Consider the following 27,944-nt stretch of genomic DNA (forward strand, 5'->3'; position numbering starts at 1 on the left):
TTCTAATGTAACTCTGTGGCAGCACCCAAGGAGCTTGAATTTTCTAGCTCTGCCCTTAGACTTGGCTGTGACGTAGTGTCCCCATGAGTAACAGAACACTGAGCAATGCTCTGTATTTTCTGCTGGCTTGCCCCACCACAGAAAGCACTGAGCTAGGCTGAAACACCTGCATTTTGGAGCTGTCTTAGTCAAGAAAACAAAAAAGAGACCATGTTTGTATGCTGCTTTATTAACTCTAATGATATATTCTGATTTTTTTTAAACTTCGTTTGCAACTGATATGTGACACGTATTAATGCCAAATAACATGCAAAACAGGAAAGCCCCCCCCCAACAACAACAAAAATGAAGCTCAAAAGAGCCCCACCTGCCCTGAATGACGGGTCGTCTCTGCTTATATTACAACTTTTGTTCGCAGTAGGGCGGTGTGACAGACAGACAGACAGACAGACAGACAGACAGACAGACAGACAGACAGACAGACAGACAGACAGAGCGCAGATAATGTTACATGCGGACAAGAGGGATTCAAATCAGGAGAGGTGCACGGTTGGCTCAATTTGGGATTCGAACTGGCTTTGGCAGGCAGGGGTGCCACGAAGTAACGAGGTTAGCTAGCACCTCGTAGATGGTCTTATTTTCAAAATGAGGTTAAGAGTTGGATTTATTCTTCGCAGTGTAATAGTTATTGCCACATTCTTAGGGCTTGTGGTGCTTTGGTCTTCCCTTTCGCCGATAGAGCACGACGAAAATCCCTTTGCTAAACGGGTAAGTATTCAATTACAACCGGCTTTCTATTGGTCAAACGTTCATTTGATATGTTTCATGTGTTTTGTTGTAGCTATGCATTCTATAACATTTCTGGCATGTAAATCTGGCTAACGTTACCTAACCATGTTGCTAAAGTCGCTAACGTCAGCTAGCAAGCAAGTCTGAGTCGTTGTCATGGAGATTGTTAGCGTTTGGGTCTATTTTAGCTAGCTACTGTAACGTTAGAGTGCAACAATGTCACTGGGACTTGATGACAGTCTTGCTGACTACCATTTGCTTATACATTTTGGTATCTAACGTTAACTAGTTAACATTAGCTGTCTGGTTAACTAGCCAGCGTTCCTGCATTGAACCCACTCATTCCGGAATGCCCGCTTGCTCTGACGACAATATCAAACATACCCGGAAGGCTTTAGTCTGGTAGCTATCTCTCGTTAAAATTGTCTCCTGTTGCTCACGAATTCGACAATAGCTATCATTGTATGAAAAGACACCACCAAGCTTGTAAAACGTTGTTGAAATGACACGTAGCCAGCTGGCAAAACGAATGCCTGGAAAGCTAGCCATCTACGTTAATGCATCCCCGAAGCTAAACTCACACCTGTCAAGACTCGCACTGAAGCTGTAATTGTCTTTGTCGAACAAGTGATACTGTGTTAAAACAAACAATGGCGTGTAATTTATATTGGTTAGCTATGCAATGTTCCTAGCGATGTTTATTGTGAACCTGATGAACATAAACACATGTGCATACCCGTAATGTGGCCAGTGAAGGAATTCGACTTTAAGCTAATTGCTGGGGGACTAGTTAGCCAATTGAGCTGTCAAGTAGGGCAGATTAAGACCTTTGCTGATCCTGCAAACCTAGATGAAGAGCATCATCTGTTTAACCATTTTACGCCTTGTAAAAGCTAGTAGCTGTCAGCTAAACTTGCTTGATAATCTATCACACCCTCCATTTTAGGCCTTGGAAAAGCAATAGGCCTAGCTAATCTCTCTCTGATTCTATACAGGAGGGAGATGCCCCTAACCTCTTGCCTAAGAATGACATTGCTGACCAGTTCAAACCCGTGGTCCCCTGGCCCCATGTGGAAGGGGTCGAGGTGGACCTGGACTCCATCCGACAGAAGAACAGAGGAGACGACAAGCTGGTTCCTGGCAAACCAGCCGGCGGTGCTCAGAACCAGCAGAATGTCATCCAGAAACAGTATGTCACCTTCAAGCCCCACACCAATGTCTACTCTGCACCCATCCTAAGGAAGGGGACCCTGGGGAACTTTGAGCTTAAGGAGCCGGAGCCCCACGGGGTGCAGGATGGGCCTGGGGAGGGTGCGAAGCCGTTCGTCCTGGGAGCGGAGTACCACGAGGCCGCCCAGGCCAGCATTAAGGAATTTGGCTTCAACATGGTGGCAAGTGACATGATCTCCCTAGACAGGACCATCAGCGACATTCGCCATGAAGAGTAAGTAGTGTAAGGCCTGAGCCCAATCCAGGCAGATAGACTAGGTGCTGGGTCATAGTGTATATATATTTTTTTTAGACCTAAGCCTTTTGGAATGGTTTATGTGTTTTATGGCATTTGAATTGGAATGAAGAAGGAATCTGTGACATTCACCATAAAGAGTAGTTACAGTAGTAGGCCTTAGAGCCCAGGTAGATGGCTACTGTATGGATTGGTGGTACTGTGTTGTATAGACTAGTAGTCGTCTCTATTAAGGATGTAGCTAAGCCTATCGGAATGGTACGTGTGTTAAGGAACTCTCATCAATTTAATGTTTTTTCTCTTCTAAATATGTCTCACTGGGTGTTCCAGTTGAATGTTACTTCATCGTTCCTTTCACAAATGTATTTTTTTAAAGATCATAATGTGTCCATGGCTTGACATTAAGGTCTGAAAGGCACTTGTCCATCAGGCAAGTCAGAGGTCTTTTGAATTTTTTTGCCTGACGATTATGATCAATTGCCTGAGAATGTAAATAGTTAATTCAAACACACATGCCATACTAGCTGCCCTTTACTGACACAAGGGACGAATCAAAGACCTGATAGAATAAAGAATTTTAGTTATCAGCAAAAAATAATTATCAGACCAGGCTCAAATTGCCGGACTGCCATAAATTGTCTGTCCTTCACTTAAACAATGTGGGGGAGGAACCAGAAAGATCAGTTAGGCTATTGGAATTATTTTTACAGTTTTGGTTTCACCTGCTCAATATGGCAACCTAAGAGGAGGCTCAACTTGAGTCACTGTTCAGAGTTCACTTGCCCTAGGAAATAGGGCAACCCTTTATGTCAATCCTGGTACATGTCATTTAGCAGACACTTTTATCCAAAGCAACTTTGTCATTCATGCATACATTGGCATCTAACCCACTATTCTGGTGTTGCAAGCACAATTCTATACCTGAAGGGCTGGTATGACAAGGGTGTGGGGCAGGGTTGGTTGTGCAATGTTAACAGAACAAAGGCCTTTCACCAGTCCAATAGAAAAGCAATTATTCAGTTGGTCCATTATCAAAACCGTAGATATTGTGTGCCACAAATTCACACCTTGAGATCTGAGGCGTAGCTTATCTATTCTGTTCGTAGCGTTTGCGTCATATTGCCATTTATTTTGAGGAGAGTTACACATGCTTCCATTTACACACCAATTAGATCAAATTATACGCGTGGTCTGATGGCTAGCAAAAAGGGTTTTCTACTAGTGTTAATTTTGGCAGCAAATGGTGACGGAAATATTTGTCAAACAGCTATTTTTCAGTGGCAATTGACGAGATTATTACTGACAAAAAAATGTATTTCAGTTTACTAAGTGGACTGGGAAAGAGTTTTTGGACCGATCGCTTCACCTTCACTAACCTGCCTTTTTTAAGTAGCTACCGTTTGCCTGGTTGAGAAACACAAGCCCAAAAAAACACGTTAATAATAAAACGGTCTAGGTGTGTTTTTTTCTCTCCCTTGAGTAGGTTATAGAAGGGTAGGCCATCTTTGAATTTGTAGTCTCGCTCAGCCCTCCCACCTTGGGACTAGTCCCTCCCTCTGCAACTGGATCTTGGACTTCCTGACGTGTCGTCCCCAGGTGGTGAGGGCAGGCAACAACACCTCCGCCAGGCTGACCCTTAGCACGGGGCCCCTCAGGGGTGTGTGCTTCGTCCCCTCCTGTACTTCCTGTTCACCAACGATTGCGTGGTCGTGCACAACTCCAACACTATCAAGTTTGCTGAAGATATAACGGTGGTCGGCCTGATCACTGATGGAGACGAGTCAGCCTACAGGGAGGAAGTCAGGCTTAGCAGTGTGGTACCAGGACAAAAACCTCTCCCTCAACGTCAGTAAGACCAATGAGCTGATTGTGGACTACAGGAGAAAGGGGAGAGCATGCCCCCATCCACATCAATGGAGCTGTTGTGAAGTGGGTTGAGATCCTGGCGTTCATATCGCTAAGGACTTAACATGGTCCACACTAGAGGTCGACCGACTATGATTTTTCAACGCCGATACCGATTATTGGAGGACCAAAAAAGCCGATAACGATTAATCAGACTATTTTTAGTTCTTTATTTGTAATAATGACAATTACAACAATACTGAATGAACACTTATTTTAACTTAATATAATACATCAATAAAATAAAATCTATTTAGCCTCAAGTAAATAATGAAACATGTTCAATTTGGTTTAAATAATGCAAAAACAAAGTGTTGGAGAAGAAAGTAAAAGTGCAATATGTGCTATGTAAGAAAGCTAATGTTTCAGTTCCTTGCTCAGAACATGAGAAAATATGAAAGCTGGTGGTTCCTTTTAACATGAGTCTTCAATATTCCCAGGTTAGAAGTTTTAGGTTGTAGTTATTATAGGACTATTTCCCTCTATTCCATTTGTATTTCATTAACCTTTGACTATTGGATGATCTTATAGGCACTTTAGTATTGCCAGTGTAACAGTATAGCTTCCGTCCCTCTCCTCGCTCGAACCAGCAACACAACGACAACAGCCACCATCGAAGCAGCGTTACCCATGCAGAGCAAGGGGAACAACTAATAGAAGGCTCAGAGCGAGTGACGTTTGAGACACTATTAGCGCGCACTAACTAGCTAGCCATTTCACTTCGGTTACACCAGCCTCATCTCGAGAGTTGATAGGCTTGAAGTCATAAACAGCGCAATGCTTGACGCACAACGAAGAGCTGCTGGCAAAACACACAAAAGTGCTGTTTGAATGAACGTTTACGCGCCTGCTTCTGCTTACTTGTATGCTCAGTCAGATTATATGCAACGCTGGACACGCTAGATAATATCTAGTAATATCATCAACCATGTGTAGTTAACTAGTGATTATGATTGATAGTTTTTTTTTTATAAGATAAGTTTAATGCTAGCTAGCAACTTACCTTGGCTTACTGCATATGCGTAACAGACAGTCTCCTTGGAGAAGGCAATGAGAGAGAGGCAGGTCGTTATTGTGTTCGACTAGTTAACTGTAAGGTTGCAAGATTGGATCCCCCGAGCTGACAAGGTGAAAATCTGTCGTTCTGCCCCTGAACGAGGCGTTAACCCACCGTTCCTAGGCCGTCATTGAAAATAAGAATGTGTTCTTAACTGACTTGCCTCGTTAAAAAAGGTATAAAAAATACATTTTAAAAATTGGCAAATCGGCACTCAAAAATACAGATTTCCGATTGTTATGAAAACTCGGCCAGTCCGATTAATCGGTCGACCTTTAGAACACACACCCGCAGTCGTGAAGCGTGAACTGCAGCGCCTCTTCCCCCCCTCAGGAGGCTGGAAAGATTTGGCATGGGCACTCGGATCCTCAAAGTTCTACTACAGCTGCACCATCGAGAGCACATTGAATGGCTGCCTCACCGCTTGGTATGGCAATTGTACTGCCCTTGACCGCAAAGTGCTATAAAGGGTGGCGCGAACAGCCCAGCACATCACTGGGACTACTGGGGCTGAGCTCCCTGCCATCCAGGACATCTATACTGAACAAAAATATAAACGCAATGATTTAAAAAATTAATAAAAAATGTAAAAAAGGTTTTACAGATCCTTATAAGGAAATCAGTTAATTGAAAGAAATTCATTAGGCCCTAATCTATGGATTTCACATGACTAGAAGGGCGCAGCCATGGATGGGCCTGGAAGGGCATAGGCCGACCCACTGGGGAGCCAAGCCCAGCCAGTCAATGAGTTTTTCCTCACAAAAGGGGTTTATTACAGACAAAAATTGTTCTCAGTTTCATCAGCTGTCAGGGTGGCTGGTCTCAGACGATCCCACAGGTGACGAAGCCGGATGTGGAGGTCCTGGTCTGGCATGATTGCACGAGGTCTGCTGATGTGTGTCTGGTTGGACGTAATGCCAAATTCTCTAAAATGACATTGGAGGTGGCGTATGGTTGAGAATTCTCTGGCAACAATTCTGGTGGACATTTCTGCAATCAGCATGCCAATTGCACACTCCCTCAACTTGAGACCTCTTTGTGTTATGTGACAACTTCACATTTTAACGTGGCCTTTTGTTGTCCCAAGTACAAGGTGCACCTGTGTAATGATCATGCTGGTTAAATGAAAACACATTTGTGCACAATTTGAGAAGCTTTTTGTGTGTAAGGAACATTTCTGGGATATTTTATTTCAGCTCATGAAACATGGGACCAGTACTTTTACATGTTGAATTTATATTTTTGGTCAGTGTATATATCAGGCGGTGTCAGAGAAAGGCCTGAAAAATTCCCAAAGACTCCAGTCACCCAAGCCATAGACTGTTCACTCTGCTACTGTCCGGCAAACCGTATCAGGGCATTGTCTCTTGGACCAATAGGCTCCGAGACCGCTTCTACCCCGCTTCTAACCATAAGACCGCTAAATAGCCAGACTACTAAATAGTCAATTAATGGTACCCAAACCATCTCATGCGGTCATTCTCACACCGACACAACACAAACATACACACTTTTACACTCATTTGCTGCTGCTACTGTTTTTTAAATTAGACTCTTATCTATCCTGATGCCTACCCTGCCTTAATGTACATATCTATGTCTAATACCTATGATCTCTGTACATTGACCTGATACTCCTTGTGTATATAGTTCTATTCTTGTGTATTTTATTCCTTGTTAGTTACTATTCTTTTTTTTAACTCTGCATCGTTGGGAATGGTTTGTAAGCTAGTATTTTACTGTTACGTCTACACCAGTGTTATTCAGTGCATGTGATAAATTAAATTTGATTTGATTACATTGAATTTCAATCTACAATGTTCATACTTTTTTCAGTGGAACGTGGCCCTGTTAAAATTACCAGTAGCCTATATGCAAAAAGATTTTGGTGTGCACAGAAAGAAAAAGGGATGGCAAACAATTTGACTACTTGCCACTATGCTATATCTGACTGGGTACATAATTTCTTCTGAGTTCATGTGGACCCAGTGACTTGACTTGAGCACTGGTCCCTGGACTTGAGCGCAAGGGACTTGGGAAATCTACTCCATCTCTGGGCAAAATAGTCATTCGCTCCCGTTCTACTTTTAGACCTCAATGTGGCTGTGGCGTTTGCGGAACGTTGATAACAATGACGTGACTGTGATGGAGGTGTGTAACCCAAACTACTTTGCCAATAGCCTGCTTTGCAGCACCATCTTGTGATTGTGCTTTGCGCTCTCAATTCAGAGGGCTTTATTGGCATTGCCAAAGCAAGTGAACTGGATAACAGTTAACAATACACTTACACAAGTTTCAAGAATATACATTTCAAATGTGTTATTATGGCTATGTACAGTGTTACAATTTACCAAAGGGAAGATCAACATATGGGTTGTATTTACAATGGTGTTTGTTCACTGGTAGCCCTTTTCTTGTGACAACGGGTCACAAATCCTGCTGCTGTTATTGCACACTGGTATTTGGAGTTATCAAAATTGGATTTGTTTTCTAAGTCTTTGGGTCTGCGTAATCTGAGGGGAAATATGTCTGGTCATACATTTGACAGGAGGGTAGGAAGTGCAGCACAGTTTCCACCTCCATTTTGTTGGCAGTCTGCACAGCCTGTCTTGAGAGCCAGGTCTGCCCACGGCGGTGCCTCCCAATAGCAAGGCTCTCGCTCTCTACACTTGTTGCACATTACATACGAAACAGATGTCTATGCGGGCTGAATTGGGAATTTACATGGGCAGATAATTCGTATATAATATTCTTACTGTATATGTTTGTCATTTCTGCTGTTGGGAAGAGAATAGGAAGTTATGCAGAAATGTTGGTAGGACAAAGCTATATGTTTGTGCACATGAAAGTCGGATATATGTTTGCTATAAGTTAGCTCATTGTGCAAATGTATTTGTTTTCAATAAACATTGAAGACTTAACTATTTAATCTAAGCCAATCCGGGCTGTTTTGCCTGATTTAGTTGCTCACGTTTTGGTTTTGATGCTAAACAGCCAACCCATCTATAAAGAATGAGGGGAAAATATATCAGTTGCTTGGCGACATGGACAAAAATCCATATCATGATAAATTTACTGAATTATCACTAATGATGAGTTGAACGATTAAATGTATAACATACTTTTTTACATTTCCATGAACTACTACTTTGAATGCTGTACCTCTCAGTTGTCCCGTTTTAGCAATCACCTGTGTTGGGGTAATGCCTTAACCTGTTACTTTTATATGTAATCAGACTGCTTTTTATGAGTAACGGAGTGAAGTAATGCGTTTTCAAATTGGGCAATGTTAGTTAATTTATCAAATGATGCCTGCGTTACTTTCAGAATCAGATCTCTACCCGGGTGTGTTTCCATGATCCGATCTCTACTTGTTTCCTCAGTTAGTTCTTATGCGAGCTGAGAGGCTGTTTGGAGAAATGTCATGACAGCTGCTGTCAGTAGAATTGTATAGAGGGCGCACCTCTGATCTTCGCCATTGATCCCTTCTGTGATGGCAAAGCCCATAGCGGGTTTTCCTGTCTAGTGGAAATGGTCCCCTCTATACATCTCTATTAGTCTGTAACCAGACCTGGCGGCTCGTGAGATATTGACTAAATACAGTGCATTTGGAAAGTATTCAGACCCCCTTTTCCACATTTTATTACAAATAAAACTGAAGTATCATATTTACATAAGTATTCAGACCCTTTACTCAGTACTTTGTTGAATCACCTTTGGCAGTGATTGCAGCCTCGAGTCTTCATGGGTATCACGCTACAAGCTTGACACACCTGTCTTTGAGGAGTATCTCCCATTTTCCTCTGCAGATCCTCTCAAGCACTGTCAGGTTAGATGTTGAGCGTCGCTGCACAGCTATTTTCAGGTCTCTCCAGAGATGTTAGATTGGATTCAAGTCTGGGCTCTAGCTGGGCCACTCAAGGACATTCAGAGACTTGTCCCGAAGCCACATGTTAATTTCTCTACCATAAGCCACCTCTAATGTCGTTTTGGAGAATTTGGCAGTACGTGCAATCAATCTCTCAACCGCAGACCACATGTAACCACACCAGCCCAGGACCTCCCATATCTGGCTTCTTCACCTGTGGGATCATCTGAAACCAGCCACTCTGACAGATGGAACTGTGGGATTGTACAAGCAAAGAATTTATGTACAAACTGTCAAAAACCGTCTCGGGGAAGCTAATCTGCGTGCCTGTTGTCCTCATCCGGGTCTTGACCTGACTGCAGTTTGGCATCATAACCGACTAGAATAACAAAATGCTCACCTTCAATGGCCACTGGCACACTGGAGATGTGTACTCTTCACAGATGAATCCTGGTTTCTACTGTACCAGGCAGATGGCAGACAGTGTATGGCATCGTGTGGGAGAGCGGTTTGCTGATGTCAACGTTGTGAACAGCGTGCCCCATGGTGGGGTTATGGTATGGGTAGGCATAAGCTAAGGACAACAAAGACAATTGCAATTTGAATGCACAGAGATACCGTGACGAGGCCCGTTGTCGTGCCATTCATCTGCCGTCATCATGTTTCAGCATGATAATGCTCAGCCCCATGTCGCAAGGATTTCTACACAATTCCTTGAAGCTGAAAATGTCTGCATACTCCCCTAACACGTCACCCGTTGAGCATGTTCGAGATGCTCTGGATGGACGTGTACGACAGTGTGTTGCAGTTCCTGCTAATATCCAGCAACGTCACACAGCCATTTAGGGGTGGGACAACATTCCACAGGCCACGATCAACAGCCTAAGCAACTCTGTGAAGATGTCGTGCTTGAGGCAAAATCGTGTTCAAACCAGATACTGACTAGTTTTCTGATCCACGCCCCTACTTTAAAAAAAAATGTATCTGTATTTCCAGTTGTGAAATCTGTGGTTTAGGGCTTAATTTATTTCAATTAACTGATTTCCTTTATGAACGGTAACGTTGAAATTGTTGCATGTTGCGTTTAAAAATATATATTTTTGTTCAGAGTATATCAAAGCATTGGTAAAACTATGCGAAGTGATGGGAATCCCTGTAACAACACTGGTTAGTATGCATTGATGGAACTCTTAAGGTCAGGTGACGATGTAATAACATGATGGGCACGAGCCCTATGTGCCAGTGGGAGCCCTACCATAGAACATCAGCGTATGTCATCAGAAGAGCAGTCCGGCCAGCCAAAACACACGCAACAACATCAATCCAATTGACCTGCATTATGGCTTTAGTTTATATCAGAGCAGATTAGAGAACAGTCATAGCAGAACAAATGAGGAATGGAGGCTAGGCTGTCCCGTGGCTAGGTCAACCCAAGGTTCTCAAGCTGAGGAGAAACCTTTTGGATTTAATTTGCATGGAGTTGTTTTGGATTCAGTGTATAAACGAACGTATCAGATCGCCAAGTCCTCCTAACCCTGGAAGTAGAATGCAGCTACAGATTATTTTCAGTACTGGAGATGTGTGACTGATGGCCTATACTATTGGGATAGGGACATGTTGCCAGTGGTCTGGTTCTTGATAAGACTGTTACGTAGGTTTTATTACGGTACACTAGCTGGTTACAGTGTTCTGTAGAGTTGTTTGTGTAGATTTCAGGTACTGCGTGAAGTTTGGTATAATGAATATCTAGCTGAACAAAAAGGAGCAATCGTAGGTCAAGTTAATCAGGTTTATTACAAGTTGTAACGGAGACGCCTCCAGCACAGAGAATGTCTAACTGGCCTCTTGGAGACGGGCCCTTTTTTTTCTTCTAATCAGATGGCACCAAATGTTCTGGAAACACCAGCCCGAGAGGCACGCAGTTCAAAACCAAGGCAGCGGCTTTGTCAGCTGCTACAGAATCAGTGTCCACAGAAGGTCATCCATACAACCGTGAATAATCAGCGTGTCCTTGTACCTCCAGTCTGGCGACAATCACTATCAACCAATATGAGCATAATCCATAACAAGTCTAGTGACCATCAACCCCCACCTTGAGTGTCACAACCAGAACACTGGAAATCTGTGTTACAGAAATATGCTAAACATTGTGTTAATTACTCTTAACTAAATATGATCTTTAGTCCTCTTTAATTTTCAAATGATATATGGCCAAACCAGAAGGGAACAACTGCCCCCCCCCCTCTCATTGAAGCCATGGAAGTTCAAGGCAACAGTGGTACGGGAGGCATTTGTTATCAGAACTTAATTCCCCAATATAGTGAATGTGGAAAAAATGCCATCTTTGTGGAAAACCATTTTTGGAAGATCATGGTACCAGTAATTGCTTCTAATACACCAAATGTATGTCCTTGAACAATTTATTATAATTTTTTTGATCGCACACAAGTATAAGGGTAATTTAGTTGCTAATGGCAGCCTGCAGTACCCTGGTCGGTCTTCAACTTGAGTTACTCGATGAGAGGGAGCAGCGTCACTTCCTGGAGTAGCTCAAATGTTTCAGGTTATGTCTTCATGAGACGCCGTCTTAACAGATTTCAATTGGCTTCAATGCGCTATTGAGTCTTCACATACGGATGAATGGTGTCACCTCGTCGTTTTGTCTGTGTGCACACATTGGGCCACACACACTGTCACTGATTAACTCACAATGGACTAATACTGTGTGGCGAACAAACAGGCGAAGGTGTATTTCTCCAGCCTTTCATCTGGCCGCAGGGCCCAGTGGGAACACAAAGGACACCTTTGAACAGTCAGCATGAGACCGGTTGGACGCTACAGTACAGGCTTTAGGTTATGTGGCTGGGCTGCTGACACCCCACGTGGACTTTACTATGGCCTAGTCAGTATGGGAGATAATGGATGCTAGACTAAAGAACATAATGAGTGATTGTGGCTGGGCTGGGCCCCATTTTTGGGGGTTTGGTGCTTCTAAGGAATGTAGGACAACCATACTGTCAACTGATTACATTAACTGTAGTAGGTGTGAGACTGTTGCTGCACCCAGACCAGGGGTGTAGTGGAGGGTGAATGTCTCTTGCAACTTTCTCTTTGTGAAATGGCATTAACCACGACATCACTGCCCCAGACCTAACTGTTGATATTAGATGTGTAGACTGCATTTCCTAGTTGGTCTACATATGTAAACCATCCCATGATATATGGGCAGCTGTACATTATTCTGTCAGTTTGAGGTTGACAGCCATGTGAACTGCACCGTGTTAGAAAAATAGAACTCATGTGGACTAACCAGTTACTGACAAAGTGCATCACTTGTTGTGGCTTGAGCTGCTATATACAAAGACGGTCCTGATTGGCACACTGCTATTCACGCCTTTCTGTGGATCAGTGCACAGCAGATGTAGGCAAAGGTGTCACTCACTCTATTAGGGGGGCTCCCGAGTGGCGCAGCGGTCTAAGGCACTGCATCTCTGTGCTAGAGGCGTCACTACAGACGCTCTGGGTCGAATCCAGGCTGTATCACAACCGGCCGTAGTTGGTAGTCCGATAGGGCGACACAAAATTGGCCCAGCGTCGTCCAGGTTTGGCCGGTGTAGGTCGTCATTGTAAATAAGAATTTGTTCTTATCTGACTTGCCTAGTTAAGTAAAGGTTACATAGAAATGTAAATAGTACTACCCTTTTAATAGATGTTCCCGATCATTTGTCATTATTTATTTAGCTCAATCTGTGTTTGATTACAGAAAACCCATGTGGCTGAGGTGGATTGGTTGTACTTTAGTTGTGCAATCAGGATGTGAATCGTCTCAACACAGGATCTGTAGTTCTGGGTTTTGGCCACAAGATGGCCCAATGCAGTCACTATTGAGCAGCCTTGTCCATTACACTTCATTTTAGCCCCGTTCAGGACATTGGGTAAGACTGCAATTCAGTGGCAGGAACTCTTTTGAGTTTCATGGCAGATAACGTTAGACATTCTCACCTCTCTGCAGAGGGGCTGAGTTGTGTTGCCTATATGTGCATGCTTGGCCCCAGTCCCATAACACGGTGGGAAGAAGCCAAGGATGTTCAGCATTTTCACCACCACTCTGGCTCAGCTGCCCTCCTCCAGATGCTGTGTGAGTAAACAAAAACAACTCTCTGATGAAGCGCGAGCCTGTATCAATTAGACTAGTCCCGAGACACAGCTGTAGGTCTACAGATGGGACTAGTTGCCAGCCTGGTGCAACTAGTAAACCGGTTAAGCCTCAGTCTTTTCCGCGCTGAACAGTTCATATCATGTTTCTGCTAAATCTGAATGTGTCCAATATCCACACATGACACTAGCAATACAACACTTAAGTTATGTGTAAGCCTTATGAAAACATTGACGTTACACCGTTAGCCTCCTCCTTAAATCACAACTTTAAACACTTAATAATTTAGTGCTGTGGTTTTCATAACTTTTCTGTTGACAGAGCATAGGCCTGTTTATTTAGGATGCGTGTGGTACTTTACGTGTGTCTTGGCTGTGGCCTACGTGTTCCAGGCTTCATGTGTGTGGTTGAGAGGTAGGTTAGTACCTATCTGTCATACATTAGTGTTCCTCTGGGAGGGTCACTGTGTTAGACCTGCCTAGCCTGGAGGGATCCTGTCAGCAGAAATGTGGTGAAACAGTCTCCATTTAAGATTTCTGCGAGGCGCTTCACTACAAGGCTGCGGCATGTTGGCAGGAAGATGGCTGACCTTCGCTCAGCACAGGACCCTCTTTCCCTCTACACACACGAGCATACACTTGTTTTAGCTCTCTCCTTCCGATACTATTTGTCAGGCGCGCACACACACGTACTGAAACTCACATGGAGCCCCTAGAGCGACAAGTAACCTCCACAGACTGAGTTAAGGCACCGTTGTTATTCATTAGTGTTGCTCTCGTCTTCCCCTCCATAGAGCTCGGCACAGAGAGAACTGTTATCTTTATAGACGCGTGATGAATGTTTCCACACACAACGATCACTCTTCAAGCCTCCAGTCTGCATCCTGACTGATATGTTGGCTAGTAATCTTAGCTAAATTTTGCATCATTTATGTTTACGTCGTCTGTCCATGAGATGGCAAAATGCTTGCAAAATCTGTATGGAATTCATGACCTTTTACCAAGAGTAGTGCGTTCAGAGTGTTGTCATGCTGAGAACTAAAGTCTCTGGAACAGACCTTCCCTCTCACACAACAGCAGCAACCCGAGCCATTCAACTGTGTCCGCTCCCTTGAGTTAATTAACATCAGGTCCAAGACCATCACTGGATATGCTTCTATTTGTGTCGTTTCAGATGGGAATGAGCGAGGTTTTCGTGAAAACTCATCTAGGCTAACCGCTGTTCTGCAATGGATCCCTGTTGGACTTTCTTTTTTTTCTCTCCAGAAAACACTCCACACTGTCAGAGCAAGTTACCCATAGGCCTGGTGAATATTCATGAAATGAAGTGCAGCAACTTCAAAATAGTTCTCAAATGCAGTAGATTTGAATACAGCCATAGAGCTTACGCCATGTGTAGACTATTGCGCGGTGTTTACAAGAAGCTGATATGACTAATGCTTTCCTCCCCTGCCCTTCTAACTTATCGACGCCTCAACTCAAAACACAAGCCAGCATACTGTCGCTGAAGGATAAGCCATTAGTTCCACTGTTAAACACGGAGATGGGTTGGGGATGGTAAGGGCACTGAATCCCAGTTCAGTAGAAGACCCTCCTCTAATCTTTTCTTTCACAACTTTCTATAAGCCTCTTCAGGGAGACTTCTTAAGTGGCACCCTATTCCCTATATAGTGCACGACTTTTGACCAGAGCCCTATGAGTCCTGTTTTAAAAGTAGTGTACTATATAGGGAATAGGGTGCCATTTGAGATGTTCCCTGTCTGTCTTTAGTGCCTCCCTCTTTTGTCCTTTCCTATCCTTTTATTTACTGTTGAAGCTTTTTTTGTGCAGGTCATAATAAAGTGGCAGTCCAAAACCTCCCTGTAAAAGTGAGTGACGTGAGGATCTTTATCTGTTTTCAGGCCTAGAGAGGCTGAAAGACATTTTCCCTTAATGGAGCTGTGAGCTCTCAGGTTATAAAGGTTTGGTCAAACGGGACTGTAATCTGAGGTGTTTATCTGAGTGTTGGTGGGTGAGAACCAGGAGGACAGGTCAGAACAGGAGCCGTTCCGCATGTTACTGCAGGGGAGATGCGATGGGAGCAACACACACACTAACACAAGGATTAACATTTGCATTGCAAAACACATCCAAAACATACACGCGTCACAATGCACACAAACCCGCCAGGCGTTTCTTAGAAAGAGAACATTTTATATGCCAAATGTTATAATCATCCTAAACAGGAAGGACAGGTAGGCAGACTTGTGTGATTCACCATAAATGAAACCTCCCAGAGATGCTCTATAAACTGTTCTCAGTTCAGTCTCTAAGCCTTAACAACCCCTCCCCGATACTCTAGATCTGCTGTGCTGCAAACTGTTTTCAGTTCAGCCCAGACCTGACCAACCTCTTACTGCTCACTCCGTCCTGAATTCTGTATATCACTGATGATAACGCTCACAATTCTTGGGTCAAGTGACCTCCGATGCCTCGCTGCTCCGTCTTTTCCTTTCAGGTCGTCGCCGAGGCAGATTGCTTTGCTAGCGACAAGGGCTCAAACCAAGGCTAAAAATAGACCCTCAGTATGCCACACCAGTGTCTGGACCGGCCTCTTGCTCTCTCTCACACACTCTGCTGTATTAACAGGGCAGTTGGATGGCTAGTTGTAGGGCAATTGGCTGGCTTGAAGCTTATACGTAGGCATGGCATGTGGCAATGGGAAGTAGTGAGTACTGTTGTTTTTGCAGTAGAAGAGCAGCAGAGACCTTTAGTGAGTGAGTACGCTGAGAATGAGGAAGTGGAGTCCAGGACACACACACACACAGCGCACTCTGCCAGAGGAAACCACACAAAGCAGGGCTGCTTTCCTGCCTCACAGATGGTCTGCCTGTGGAGGGGGGAGGGGATTGGGGGTTGTGACAGAGGCCTGTCACAACCCCCAGAGCCCTGGGTAGACACAAAGGAGAAAGAGCTAGGCAGCTGAGCTTAGGGCTATCATGTTTTGGAATGGATCTAGCTAGCAGCAATTGCTGGTGAAGCTAAGCTAGCCAGGGCTGTGTCTATTCTGATATCTTCAGATTGCATAGTGGAATCTGTTGCACCTTTGGCCCCCTGTTGTGTGTGTGCAGTCCTATATCACTCCAAAGCAGTATTTTCTAAATGTATGAAATGCTATACTTTTATTTAAATTTTATTTTACCTTTTATTTAACTAGGCAAGTCAGTTAAGGACAAATTATTGTTTTCAATGACGGCCTAGGAACAGTGGGTTAACTAGCCTAAGCTATGTAAATATTCCCTGTTATTCACTACATGTACAGTATGTATGCCTACAGCCATTTTAATTATTCTTCTCCTCCTACTGTAGGTGTAAGTACTGGCACTATGACGACAACCTGTTGACGTCCAGTGTCGTCATCGTGTTTCACAATGAGGGCTGGTCCACCCTGATGAGGACGGTTCACAGCGTCATCAAGAGAACGCCCAGGCGATACCTGGCCGAGATCGTCATGATCGACGACTTCAGCAACAAAGGTAGCATTGGTTTGAGTACTAGTAATTACAACACAGGGTTTTGTCTATGTACCAATATTGTCTTATGAACTAACGCTCGCCCCCTTACTAGCTCAGACTTTGCTGACAGCTACTTTATTGATGTACTTACTGTGGGGGTAGCCTAGTGGTTAGAGCGTTGGACTAGTAACAGAAAGGTTGCAAGTTCGAATCCCCGAGCTGACAAGGTACAAATCTGTCGTTCTGCCCCTGAACAGGCAGTTAACCCACTGTTCCTAGGCAGTCATTGAAAATAAGAATTTGTTTTTAACTGACTTGCCTAGTAAAATAAAAAAATAAAAAATATGTGGTTGTCCCACCTAGCTACCTTAAGATCAATGCACTAAGTCGCTCTGGATAAGAGTGTCTGCGAAATGACTTGTTTGTTCCGTTTTGAATTAGCCAATCAGGTTAGACTAGAAGGCTTCATGACATCACTCTGCTGCAGTGTATCAGTGCTTCACTGCTGTACTTGTACATTTCCTCAGATACAAGCCTTAGTGCATAACATGTCAATTCTTGGTTTAAGGTTAAGAGCACCCTGCTTTGTTTCAGCTAGGCCAGTAGATGACTACAGTTGGCTGTTAGCAGGGGACCCCCCACTCCAATTACCAAGTAAAACGCCCAGCAATTGAATCAGCGCTCTGCAACAACACTTTGCCATTGTCATGCTAAATTATCACTGGCTATGAAAAGCATTGGAGTGGAACAGCCTTTCTCCCCCAGTGTCTCCCTTAGTCTTGCATTGTGAGGCCCTGCCCAAGCAATGGAACACCATTCAGTTGTACTGTGAGTGCCTAGTCCACCATTCAGATGTAGAACTGTGAGAGCCTAGTCCACCATTCAGATGTAGAACTGTGAGAGCCTAGTCCACCATTGTGAAGAGCTGGCTGAGTAATTCCCTTGAAGCGGGGGCACCACAACACCAAAATATGGGTAATGGACACTGACTTCATGAAAACATCAAGAGCTCAGAGAATTCATCTCATTAAGCATGCAGCCTGCTACTGATTGCTATTACCAAAGCCTGTTACAGTGTTCCAAACCATCTGCATGCTATCACAAGCACTTCATTGCCAATAAAGCTATAGTCTGGCCATTGGAAACAAGGTTTTGAAGGAGAAAGATGCCATGTTATTGCTCAGGTTTCACATCAGTTGTTGCACATTTTGGCTGCCTGCTGCAGAACACAGACATTACACAAGTAATTATAAAGGTTGTGACTCGCAGACCGCAAGCAATATATAGCAATGCCAGGGGCTCATCGTCGTTGCACCTCTGACGTTGTGGAATTAAACTCAAGGTTATGGTTTATAAAATATTATTCTGGGGTCGATACAGAAATCTCTTTATAGTTAAAGCATGAAACCGTCTTGCTGCGGATCACTTATCACAGTGGTAGGCCGTGCCTTTTCTTACTACAACAAAAGCGGTACCTGCTTCGTGCCGTTCCCGGTAGCGACGAACCTGCCGTTTTTACTTGTAGAATTGCAATTCTCGTCAGTGGCCAACATCTTGACTTTGAGCCGATCAGAGAGCACAAACCCCCACGTGGGAGAGAGAACAGCAGTGACAACAAAGATGGGAAGAGGGCGTTTTCTCCGTACAGCCACAGTTAAATGTCATGAGCCAGTCACACTTCATATGCAATGTAGGCTATGAGATGTTAGCTAGCTAAGTACACAGTCTCGATGCACACAACACTAAATATTTCCTGCAAGCTAGCTAACCACTGGAGCAAATATTGACGTAAGGAAATCACAATGGATTAGTTTCCATGAAACCGCTGCCTGTGTTGGCTGCAGTGTCCTTAGCTAGCTACACTACATTACCAAAAGTATAGACACCTGCTCGTCGAACGTCTCATTCTAAAAACATGGGTATTAATATGGAGTTGGTCCCCCCCACATTGCTGCAATAACAGCCTCCACTCTTCTGGGAAGGCTTTCCACTTGGAACATTGCTGCGGGGACTTGCTTCCATTCAGCCACGAGCATTAAATAAGTCGGGCACTGATATTGGGTAATTAGGCCTGGCTTGCAGTCAACATTCCAATTTGTCCCAAAGGTGTTTGATGGGATTGAGGTCAGGGCTCTGTGCAGGCCAGTCAAGTTCTTCCACAACGATCTCGACAAACCATTTCTGTTTGGAACTCAGTAGTGAGTGTTGCAACTGAAGACAGACGATTTTTATTCACTTCAGCACTGCGGTCCCGTTCTGTGAGCTTTTGTGGCCTACCACTTTGCGGCTGAGCCGCTGTTGCTCCTATACGTTTCCACTTCACAATAACAGAACCTACAGTTGACCAGGACAGCTCTAGCAAGGCAGAAATTTGAACTGACTTGTTGGAAAGGTGACATCCTATGAATGTGCCACATTGAAATTCACTGAGCTCTTCAGTAAGGCCATTCTACTGCCAATATTTTGTCTGTGGAGATTGCATGGCTTTATGCTCAATTTTATACACCTGTCAGCAACAGGTGTATGTTGTACTAGCTTGCAAATATGTTAACATTAGCTAGCTAACGAAACAGAGCTAGCTAGCTCTCATATTCGCTAGATGATAACATTAGCTAGCTAGTTAAACTTTTGGCCAAGGGCTGGTACTAGCTGTATGGGGTTATAGAGAATTAATTTAATTGTTTGTCATTTAGCTCGGGCTAGTATCAACAAGGGCTTTCTGCAAAATAACAACATTAGCACCGCTAGCTAACATTGGAATCTAGACCATAAACTTAGCAACACATTTAACTAGGCATTTTCAATGACGGCCTAGAAACAGTGGGTTAACTACCTGTTCAAGGGCAGAACAACAGATTTGTACCTTGTCAGCTTGGGGATTTGAACTTGCAACCTTCCGGTTACTAGTCCAACGCTCTAACCACTAGGCTACCCTGCCGCCCCACATTCAGTGTCAAACAATGCTTCTGTCACCTTCTGGTTTAGAGTATTTTAACAGGGCTGACGACTTCAAGGTCTTTGCTGTGTGAACAGGAGATTGACTACCGACACTAACAGTAGGTTTAATCTCACTGTCCCTGTCGGTCTCCAGTGCACCTGAAGGAGAGACTTGAAGAGTACATTAAGCAGTGGAACGGCCTGGTCAAACTGCACCGCAATGAGAAGCGAGAGGGCCTCATCCAGGCTAGGAGTATAGGAGCCCATGTAGCCACCCTGGGACAGGTAGGTTACAGCTACTCCATCACCTCTACACTTACTGTGTGTGGATGAGACAAAGGGGGGGAATAAATGGATTGATCTGGAGCAACTAATATAGATTGACATCCATATAGATGGAAAGGTATGGAATGGCAACAACTCCTATTTCAAGCAAATGTTCTCTCCAGTGTCTGACGTGTTTGGCCACGGTGTGTGTCCTGTCGTCTATAGGTTCTTATCTATTTAGACGCTCACTGTGAAGTTGCTGCCAACTGGTACGCCCCTCTGGTGGCCCCCATATCCAAGGACAGGTATGAGTGGTCTGCGGCTGTGATTTTGAATATTTCTACTTCATATATGACTTGTTCTACTGTGATAATGAAAAATATTCTGATCCATCGATGAACGGTGCTGGTCATGAATCCTCTCCACCAGAAACATCTCTGTATTATGTCACAGCATAACTAGTGATATACATTGATGTTTATATACAACCTAATTCACGTGCAGATAATTGTATTGAAAATGTATAGATGGGTGTATCCATCCATGCTGAATATGCACAACTGTTTATCTATGCTAAATATTGATCAGTAATTCATATCCATTTAGTGAAGTGGTCTGCCACACTGTAACATTGTGTGTGTGTATTCTCATTGCCTGTTTCCAGAACGGTATGCACTGTACCTCTGATAGATTATATAGACGGCAGTGATTATACCATAGAGCCCCAGCAAGGTGGTGATGAGGACGGTCTGGCCCGGGGAGCCTGGGACTGGAGCCTGCTGTGGAAGAGAGTGCCTCTCTCCAGCAGGGAGAAGGCTAAGCGAAAGCATAAGACCGAGCCTTATCGGTAAACATCCTGCTACCATCCATGCCCATCTAAAACCCAGATGTATTGTTTGTTTCCCCCCCTGTGTGTGTGTGTGACGCATGAAACCCACCCTCCATCTCCCCACCGGCTGTCCCTACCCAGAACTGTGTGCACGGTCCCTCTCATAGACTCCATAGAAGGCCAGACATTCCGAGTTGACCCACAAGGGGGAGGGGACGAGGATGGCTTTGCCCGCGGAGCATGGGACTGGAGCATGCTCTGGAAGCGTGTGCCCCTCACTAGCAGGGAGAAGGAGAAGAGATTAACTAAAACTGAGCCCTATCGGTAATTTATCGGCACTAAAAATCTACCCTGCTTGCAACATCAATCTCTGAGGCACTAGATTATACAATATGCTGTCTGCATGTGCAGTACTATTTGCTTGGCCTTGGCTTGCTCATACTACTGCTTGGCACTTCTCTATAGTGTATAACTGTATGCTGACTATGAAACACAAGTGCTACCTCATATAGTGGTCTGTAGATGTAACAATAATCAGAAAGCTATGTAATGCCCATTAATTACCAACTGTAGCACTCAATGTGGTTTATTCATTTCTCTAACTTGCTCTAGTGCCAAATGTCATGCTCTTGAGGGAACGCCTATGGCCTGGACCAATTTAAAAGTATCAATTTGTCTGAACCCTGAATGCTAGCCGTCTCTGATACCTGGAAGGAATTTTAACAGATGCCACTGCTTGTGCCTTTAGAAATCAACGCTTAAGTCTTTGAAATTAAACTCTTTGAAATCTCTCACTAATGTCCTGCATTCTCATTCTCAGTTTTTCTTGGTGTGATTTCCTCACCACTAATCTCTTCTGTCTTCTCCACAACTCGGTATCCTATCATGTATCCTACCACGTTATTCTATTGTTTGAGAAGATAAGTCAGCAATGTGTAACTTTCGATGGCTAGCATGATATTTGGTCATTTGACAGTAAGGATTGTTTGGGAGCACTCTTTGGGTCAATGTTCTTGTTCACTCTTTTTGTCATAATGCTTATGTTTCTCCCTATTTCATCATTTATCCACCTTCTTCCCTACTACATTTTAGCTCTTGTCCCTCTCTCTGGATGAGACTCCTGTGGATTGTGGGTAATGTAGTTTTGGGCCTTTCTCAGGTCTCCTGCCATGGCTGGGGGTCTGTTTGCAATTGAGAGGGACTTCTTCTTTGAGCTGGGCCTCTATGACCCAGGACTGCAGATCTGGGGAGGGGAGAACTTTGAGATATCCTATAAGGTAAACACTAAGACCACCTAAAGCTCTCAATCATCTAGGAAATATTTCACATAATAAAATACTTGGGCTATTGTTTGGTCCTGTATTGATATGCATAATGATTAGTAGCTGTTATTTATTTGCTGTGAATTTCAACTATGTTGTCTCTATTGTACTAGTATACTATTGTATTTTCAGCTTTCTATGTACCATCTGTGTAACTCCAGCATGTTCTATTGTCCTGATCTGATCCCAGATCTGGCAGTGTGGTGGCCAGCTGCTCTTTGTGCCGTGCTCCCGCGTGGGCCATATCTACCGCCTACAGGGCTGGCAGGGAAACCCACCCCCTGCCCACGTTGGCTCCTCGCCCACACTTAAGGTCAGTGTGCCAAGTCTGTCAAACTAAGCACCCAGGCTGCCCCTCTTAGCCTGCTCCCAGATCTGCTTTCAATCTCTTTCCAACTCCTATGGTGATTGTCACAATGACTGTAAGAGTTGGCAGGACAACACAAACAGATCTGGGACCAGGCTAGCCCACTCTGGCAAATCCCTGGCAGCTTTTCTTGGCTCCTTTGAGCTGACCTGGCACCATCTGCTTATTTACTTGGATTTATCCTTGTAAACTAATATGGTTCAGCCAGTTTCAAATGTCTACAAGTGTGACTAGATTGAATGATATACTGTGCTAAGCATAGTTCATGTAGGTCTACAGCCGTTTATCAAATGGTCAGTAGTGAATTAATTATATGGATATCATCATATGTATCAGTCATCTGTATTGTATCATAAAACATCAGCAATCTTATGGAAAAACACCAAATGAGAAGTAGCATATAGATTGACTGACTGATGTCCTTCAAGGGGTGTTGTCCTTCATGGAAACTAATAATTGGTGATCCTCCCTGCTCCAGAACTATGTGCGTGTGGTAGAGGTTTGGTGGGACGACTACAAGGACTACTTCTACGCAAGCCGGCCGGAGACCCTCACCCTGGCCTACGGGGACATCAGCCAGCTCAAGAAGTTCAGAGAGGAGCACCGGTGCAAGAGCTTCAAGTGGTTCATGGAAGAAATTGCCTATGACATCCCCATGAACTACCCACTGCCCCCCAAAAATGTGGAGTGGGGAGAGGTAGGCTAAAGTATTGTCCATATTTAGTTTTTAGTTTATTCATACTACACAATAGTATGCATCTGTTGAAGAGTAGTGAGTTACTGTCCGCTACATGACCAAAAGTATGTGGACACCTGCTCGTTGAACATCTCATTCCAACATCATGGCCATTTAGTGGAGTTTGTCCACTGCTATAACAGCCTCCACTCTTCTGGGAAAGCTTCCCACTAGATGTTGGAACGTTGCTGCGGGGACTTGCTTCCATTCAGCCACGAGCATTAGTGAGGGTGGGTGATTAGGCCTGGCTTGCAGTTGGCGTTCCAATTCATCCCAAAGATGTTCGATGGGGTTGAGGTTAGGGCTCTGTGCAGGCCAGTGATGTTCTTCCACATCGATCTCGAAAAAAAGATTTCTGTATGTACCTCACTTTGTGCACGGGGGGGCATTGTCATGCTGAAACAGGAAAGGGCCTTCCCAAAACTGTTGCTACGAAGTTGGAAACACAGAACCATCTAGAATGTTGTATGCTGTAGCGTTAAGATTTCCCTTTACTGGGACTAATGGGCCTAGCCCAAACCATGAAAAACAGCCCCAGACCATTATACCTCCTCCACCAAACTTGACAATTGGCACTATGCATTTAGGCAAGTAGTGTTCTCCTGGCATCTGCCAAACCTAGATTTGTCCGTTGGACTGCCAGATGGTGAAGCCTGATTCATGGCTCCAGAAAACGTGTTTCCTCCAGAGTCCCATGGCGGCGAGCTTTATACCACTCCAGACGCTTGGCATTGCGTATGGTGATCTTAGACTTGTGTGTTGCTGCTCGGCCATGGAAACCCATTTCATGAAGATCCCGACGAACAGTTATTGTGCTGACGTTACTTCCAGAGGCAGTTTGGAACTCGATAGCGTTGCAACTCGCCGGTCCCGTTCTGTGAGCTTGTTTGGCCTACCACTTCGCTGCTGAGGCGTTGTTGCTCATAGAAGTTTCCACTTCACAATAACAGCACCCATGAGGCAGCGCACAATTGGCCCAGTGTCGTCCGGGTTAGGGGAGGGTTTGGCCGGCAGGATTTCCTTGTCCCATCGCGCTCTAAAGAATCCTTGTGGCGAGCCAGGTACCTGCAAGCTGACTTTGATCGCCAGCTGGAAAGTGTTTCCTCTGACACATTGGTGCGACTGGCTTCCGGGTTAAGCGAGCAGTGTGTCAAGAAGCAGTGTGGCTTGGCTGGGTCTTGTTTTGGAGGACGCATGGCTCTCGACCTTCACCTCTCCCGAGCCCGTAGGGGAGATGCAGCAATGAGACAAGACTGTAACTACCAATTGACTATCACGAAATTGGGGAGAAAAATCTGGTTAAAAGTACAACAAAAAATGTATATAAATAAAAGCACTTACAATTGACCGGAGCAGCTCTAGCAGGGCAGAAATTTGACTAACTGACTTGTTGGAAAGGTGGCATCCTATAACGGTGCCATGTTGAAAGTCACTGAGCTCTTCAGGAAGGCCATTCTTCTGCCAATATTTGGCTATGGAGATTGCATGGCAGTGTGCATGATTTTATACACCTGTCAGCGTCAGGTGTGGCTGAAAGTCAAATCCACTCATTTGAAGGGATGTTCCATACACTACATATACACACACGTATGTGCATTAGGAATGTATAGTGAGCATTATTGCTTTGTTCCAGGTCCGTGGATATGAGACCAGCTACTGCATTGACAGTATGGGCCACACCAACGGAGGCAACGTGGAGATTGGGCCCTGTCACAGAATGGGTGGGAACCAGGTCAGAGAACTCTGTCATTTGGGATTATAGACTTTATTTATTCCTAAACATTATTCCTCATTTACTGATAAATCACCTCTTGTAGCTTTTCAGGATAAATGAAGCCAACCAGCTCATGCAGTATGACCAGTGTTTGACGAAAGGACCAGATGGGTCGGCGGTGATCGTTACACACTGTAACATGAACGAGAACACAGAGTGGAGATACTTCAAGGTATGCAGCTGCATCGAACTTCATATATAAGAACCTCGTTAGATTGGTGCCATTGTTTCAATATATGATTGCTTCATAAGATGTGGTAAACGGTTGGGAAGAAAATCTGTCCTTGTTACCAATTCAGTATTATGAGTTTTTTTCCTATCACGCTACAGCTTGAGATGGTACTGCTGAACATAGCTTATTAGCATGTATGTGTGAGGGTGTATGTTGTGTAAGTGAACTCACTGTTTTGTTTCCCTCCCAGGACCTCCACAGATTCACCCACGTCCCCACGGGGCGGTGCCTGGACCGGTCGGACATCCTCCACAAGGTCTTCATCGCAGACTGTGACACCAGCAAAAGCACACAAAAGTGGGAGATGAACAATATTGTAGCGGTTTAAAGCTACGGCCCCAGAAAGGGTATTTTACTCCCAACTGGAACTCACTCGACAGGATAGGGCATCGAACACTGCACTTCAACTGTCTGCTGCATTGAGAGGTTGTGTATGTCCAAAATGGCACACTATTTCCCTATATAGTGCACTACTTCCAGAGCCCTATGGGCAGGGGCGTCAATTGTGTATGGCAGTCAACATACACCAACTATTTTAAAATCGGCTACTAAAGTCATTCCAATCCCCATTAAATGGCAAATGCAGTTTAAGAGGGAATAGTTGGCAGGCTTCCGAGCGGGTGGAAAGACTGGTAGGATAGAGCACATTGAGCTGAGGTAGCTTTTGTCTTAAAGCAGTGCGGAGGTGGAAGATTGCTGTCGATGGCTATGAAACTGCACTTTTGACTTCACGTGGAACTCCACTCATTTTTAATCCTGTTGCCGAGCTAGTGCTTAGCAGCTACTTGCTGTATGACATTTGTAGAAAGTTAAGTCCCTTATTGACTGTTGGGAATGAAGCTACAACTATGGTGATAATGAGTCAATTTTGCTTGTTTTCGCTGTCTCCAAATAGCTTTTTAGTTTAAATTTTGTAGGTTTAGCTGAAATGACGGCCCTGCCTATGGATCCTGGTCAAAAGCAATGCACTATATAGGGGATACTGTGCTCTCTTAACCATGTCCCACGGAAGATACTCATCCGTACACACACTTGGATAATGGACATTTTTTCAGTTGTAGATGTTTACACGTTCTTGCTCTCTTCTCTCGGTTTTTACATCTTATTGGGGTCTTTGGGCTATTACTCAGGGGTCTGAGAATTTTTCTAACTTTAAAAAAACATTGGTGGAGGATTCATTAATCAATGTTCAGAATTGAACATTCAACAATTCGAAACCACTTCTAGTAGTCGTGTAATAAACTGCCCACTAGCTAGGGTTTTAAGAATACTATGTTTTTGAAAACTGCAATGGATTATAACCTGGTCTCAGATCTGTTTGTACAATGACCCATAGGTGTTTAATTGGCAAGAAAGCACAAACAGATCTGGGACCAGGCTAGATGGATAAGTCCATTCATGAATCATGGTTCATGAACACTGGATGTTTTGAAAGGACTTACTACTTCAATGATGTTGGTCTTAGGCACAGTGAAATTCCAAAAGCTTGAATTTAACATGTTGGCTCTAACTGGTGAATTTCAAATGGCTATATAAAGAAAGGGTTTGGGTTTTTATTGTTTTTATATATTTCCAGCTTGGTATGTAAATGTTGAATGATGACTGCAAAGCAACCAATTTGTTCAAAGCAAAATTATGAAATTGTGTTTTCTTTGGGGTATGATGTGATATGTATGCATTTTTTATCATGTAAATAGTTTTATTTCTAAAACATAGCACTATGCAGTGAGCCTTGGATGAAGGTGTACATATCTAACTTATAAAAACATTGGCTCGAACTGTACTCATGGCAATAAATTGAACCTTTTTACCAATGACTTTTGCCCCTTTTCCTTTGAAATTACAACTTTATAGAGAGATGTGTATTTCTCCAAGTTGCATAATAGGGGTCTTTTTATTGCGCTCAATTGCAGCGATATTGGATAGGCCTATGGTATTCATGTATCTTTTGAACCTTCAACCTTGTGTTCAGGTCTGATTACACAATCCAATGTCTATAGCTAAATCCCCCAGATTTTGGGGTCCTCACCCCTCCCCCAGATAACATACAAATGAGATCATGTTTATCTATCCAAAAGAAAATGCCTCAACCCTGTCTGGCCATATGTCAACCACTCCCAACTGCAGTAGATTTGAGACATGCATTTCCCTCAGACCATCTGTGCCCTATTGACTTGTTAGCTGGTAACAAGGTCTACAACCAAAGGTGAAAGTCTACCTTACATCGGGCGGCAGGTAACCGAAAGGTTGCAAGATCGGATCCCCGAGCTGATGTGGTAAAAATCTGTCGTTCTGCCCCTGAACAAGGCAGTTAGCTGTTCCTAGGCCATCATTGAACATAATGTTTTTAACTGACCTGCCTAGCTAAATACAGGTAACTCCAATTTTACAGTAGAAGTAAATATAAATGCATTTCATGACTGGGAGTACAGATATGCATCAGTTGGTCAGTATACCTTAAGGGCATGGATCAGAAAATCAGTCAGTATGTGATTTTTTTGCAGGCCATTGAACTGGGACAGATCCTTGCATCATGTTGAAACATTGCACGATAATGGGCATTGATCTTATCACGGTATCTGTGCATTGAAATTACCATTGATAAATGCAGTTCATTGTCTAGCTTATGCCTACCCATAACCCAGCTGACATCAGCAAACCCTTTCCCACAATGTAGAGAAGTGAACTTTGAGGGGTTGCTATACTTGGTATGCCCAACTGCACTCCCAACTTTGTGGCATTGTGTT

The 27,944-nt window shown here is 44.0% G+C and overlaps 1 protein-coding gene across 2 annotated transcripts; it reads left to right on the top strand.

Annotated features, from left to right (window-relative positions):
- Positions 1-444: 444 nt before the first annotated feature.
- LOC124012085 (N-acetylgalactosaminyltransferase 7-like) lies at positions 445-27,014 on the top strand. Of its 2 annotated transcripts, none has more exons than XM_046325477.1 (12): positions 445-768; positions 1,785-2,233; positions 16,588-16,754; positions 19,825-19,955; positions 20,163-20,242; positions 20,602-20,784; positions 21,926-22,043; positions 22,279-22,401; positions 22,934-23,152; positions 24,825-24,923; positions 25,009-25,137; positions 25,388-27,014. In XM_046325477.1, exons 1-12 carry the CDS (start codon positions 646-648, stop codon positions 25,523-25,525), a joined length of 1,959 nt encoding a protein of 652 aa, XP_046181433.1. In that variant the 5' UTR covers positions 445-645; the 3' UTR covers positions 25,526-27,014. The 2 variants fall into 2 exon arrangements, with proteins under 2 accessions (XP_046181433.1, XP_046181432.1); XM_046325476.1 differs by lacking the exon at positions 20,602-20,784 and adding an exon at positions 20,908-21,090 and having other exon boundaries at positions 447-768.
- The last annotated feature ends 930 nt before the right edge of the window (positions 27,015-27,944 follow it).

Source organism: Oncorhynchus gorbuscha, linkage group LG24, assembly GCF_021184085.1.
Source record: "Oncorhynchus gorbuscha isolate QuinsamMale2020 ecotype Even-year linkage group LG24, OgorEven_v1.0, whole genome shotgun sequence".
Taxonomy (NCBI): Eukaryota; Metazoa; Chordata; class Actinopteri; order Salmoniformes; family Salmonidae; genus Oncorhynchus; species Oncorhynchus gorbuscha.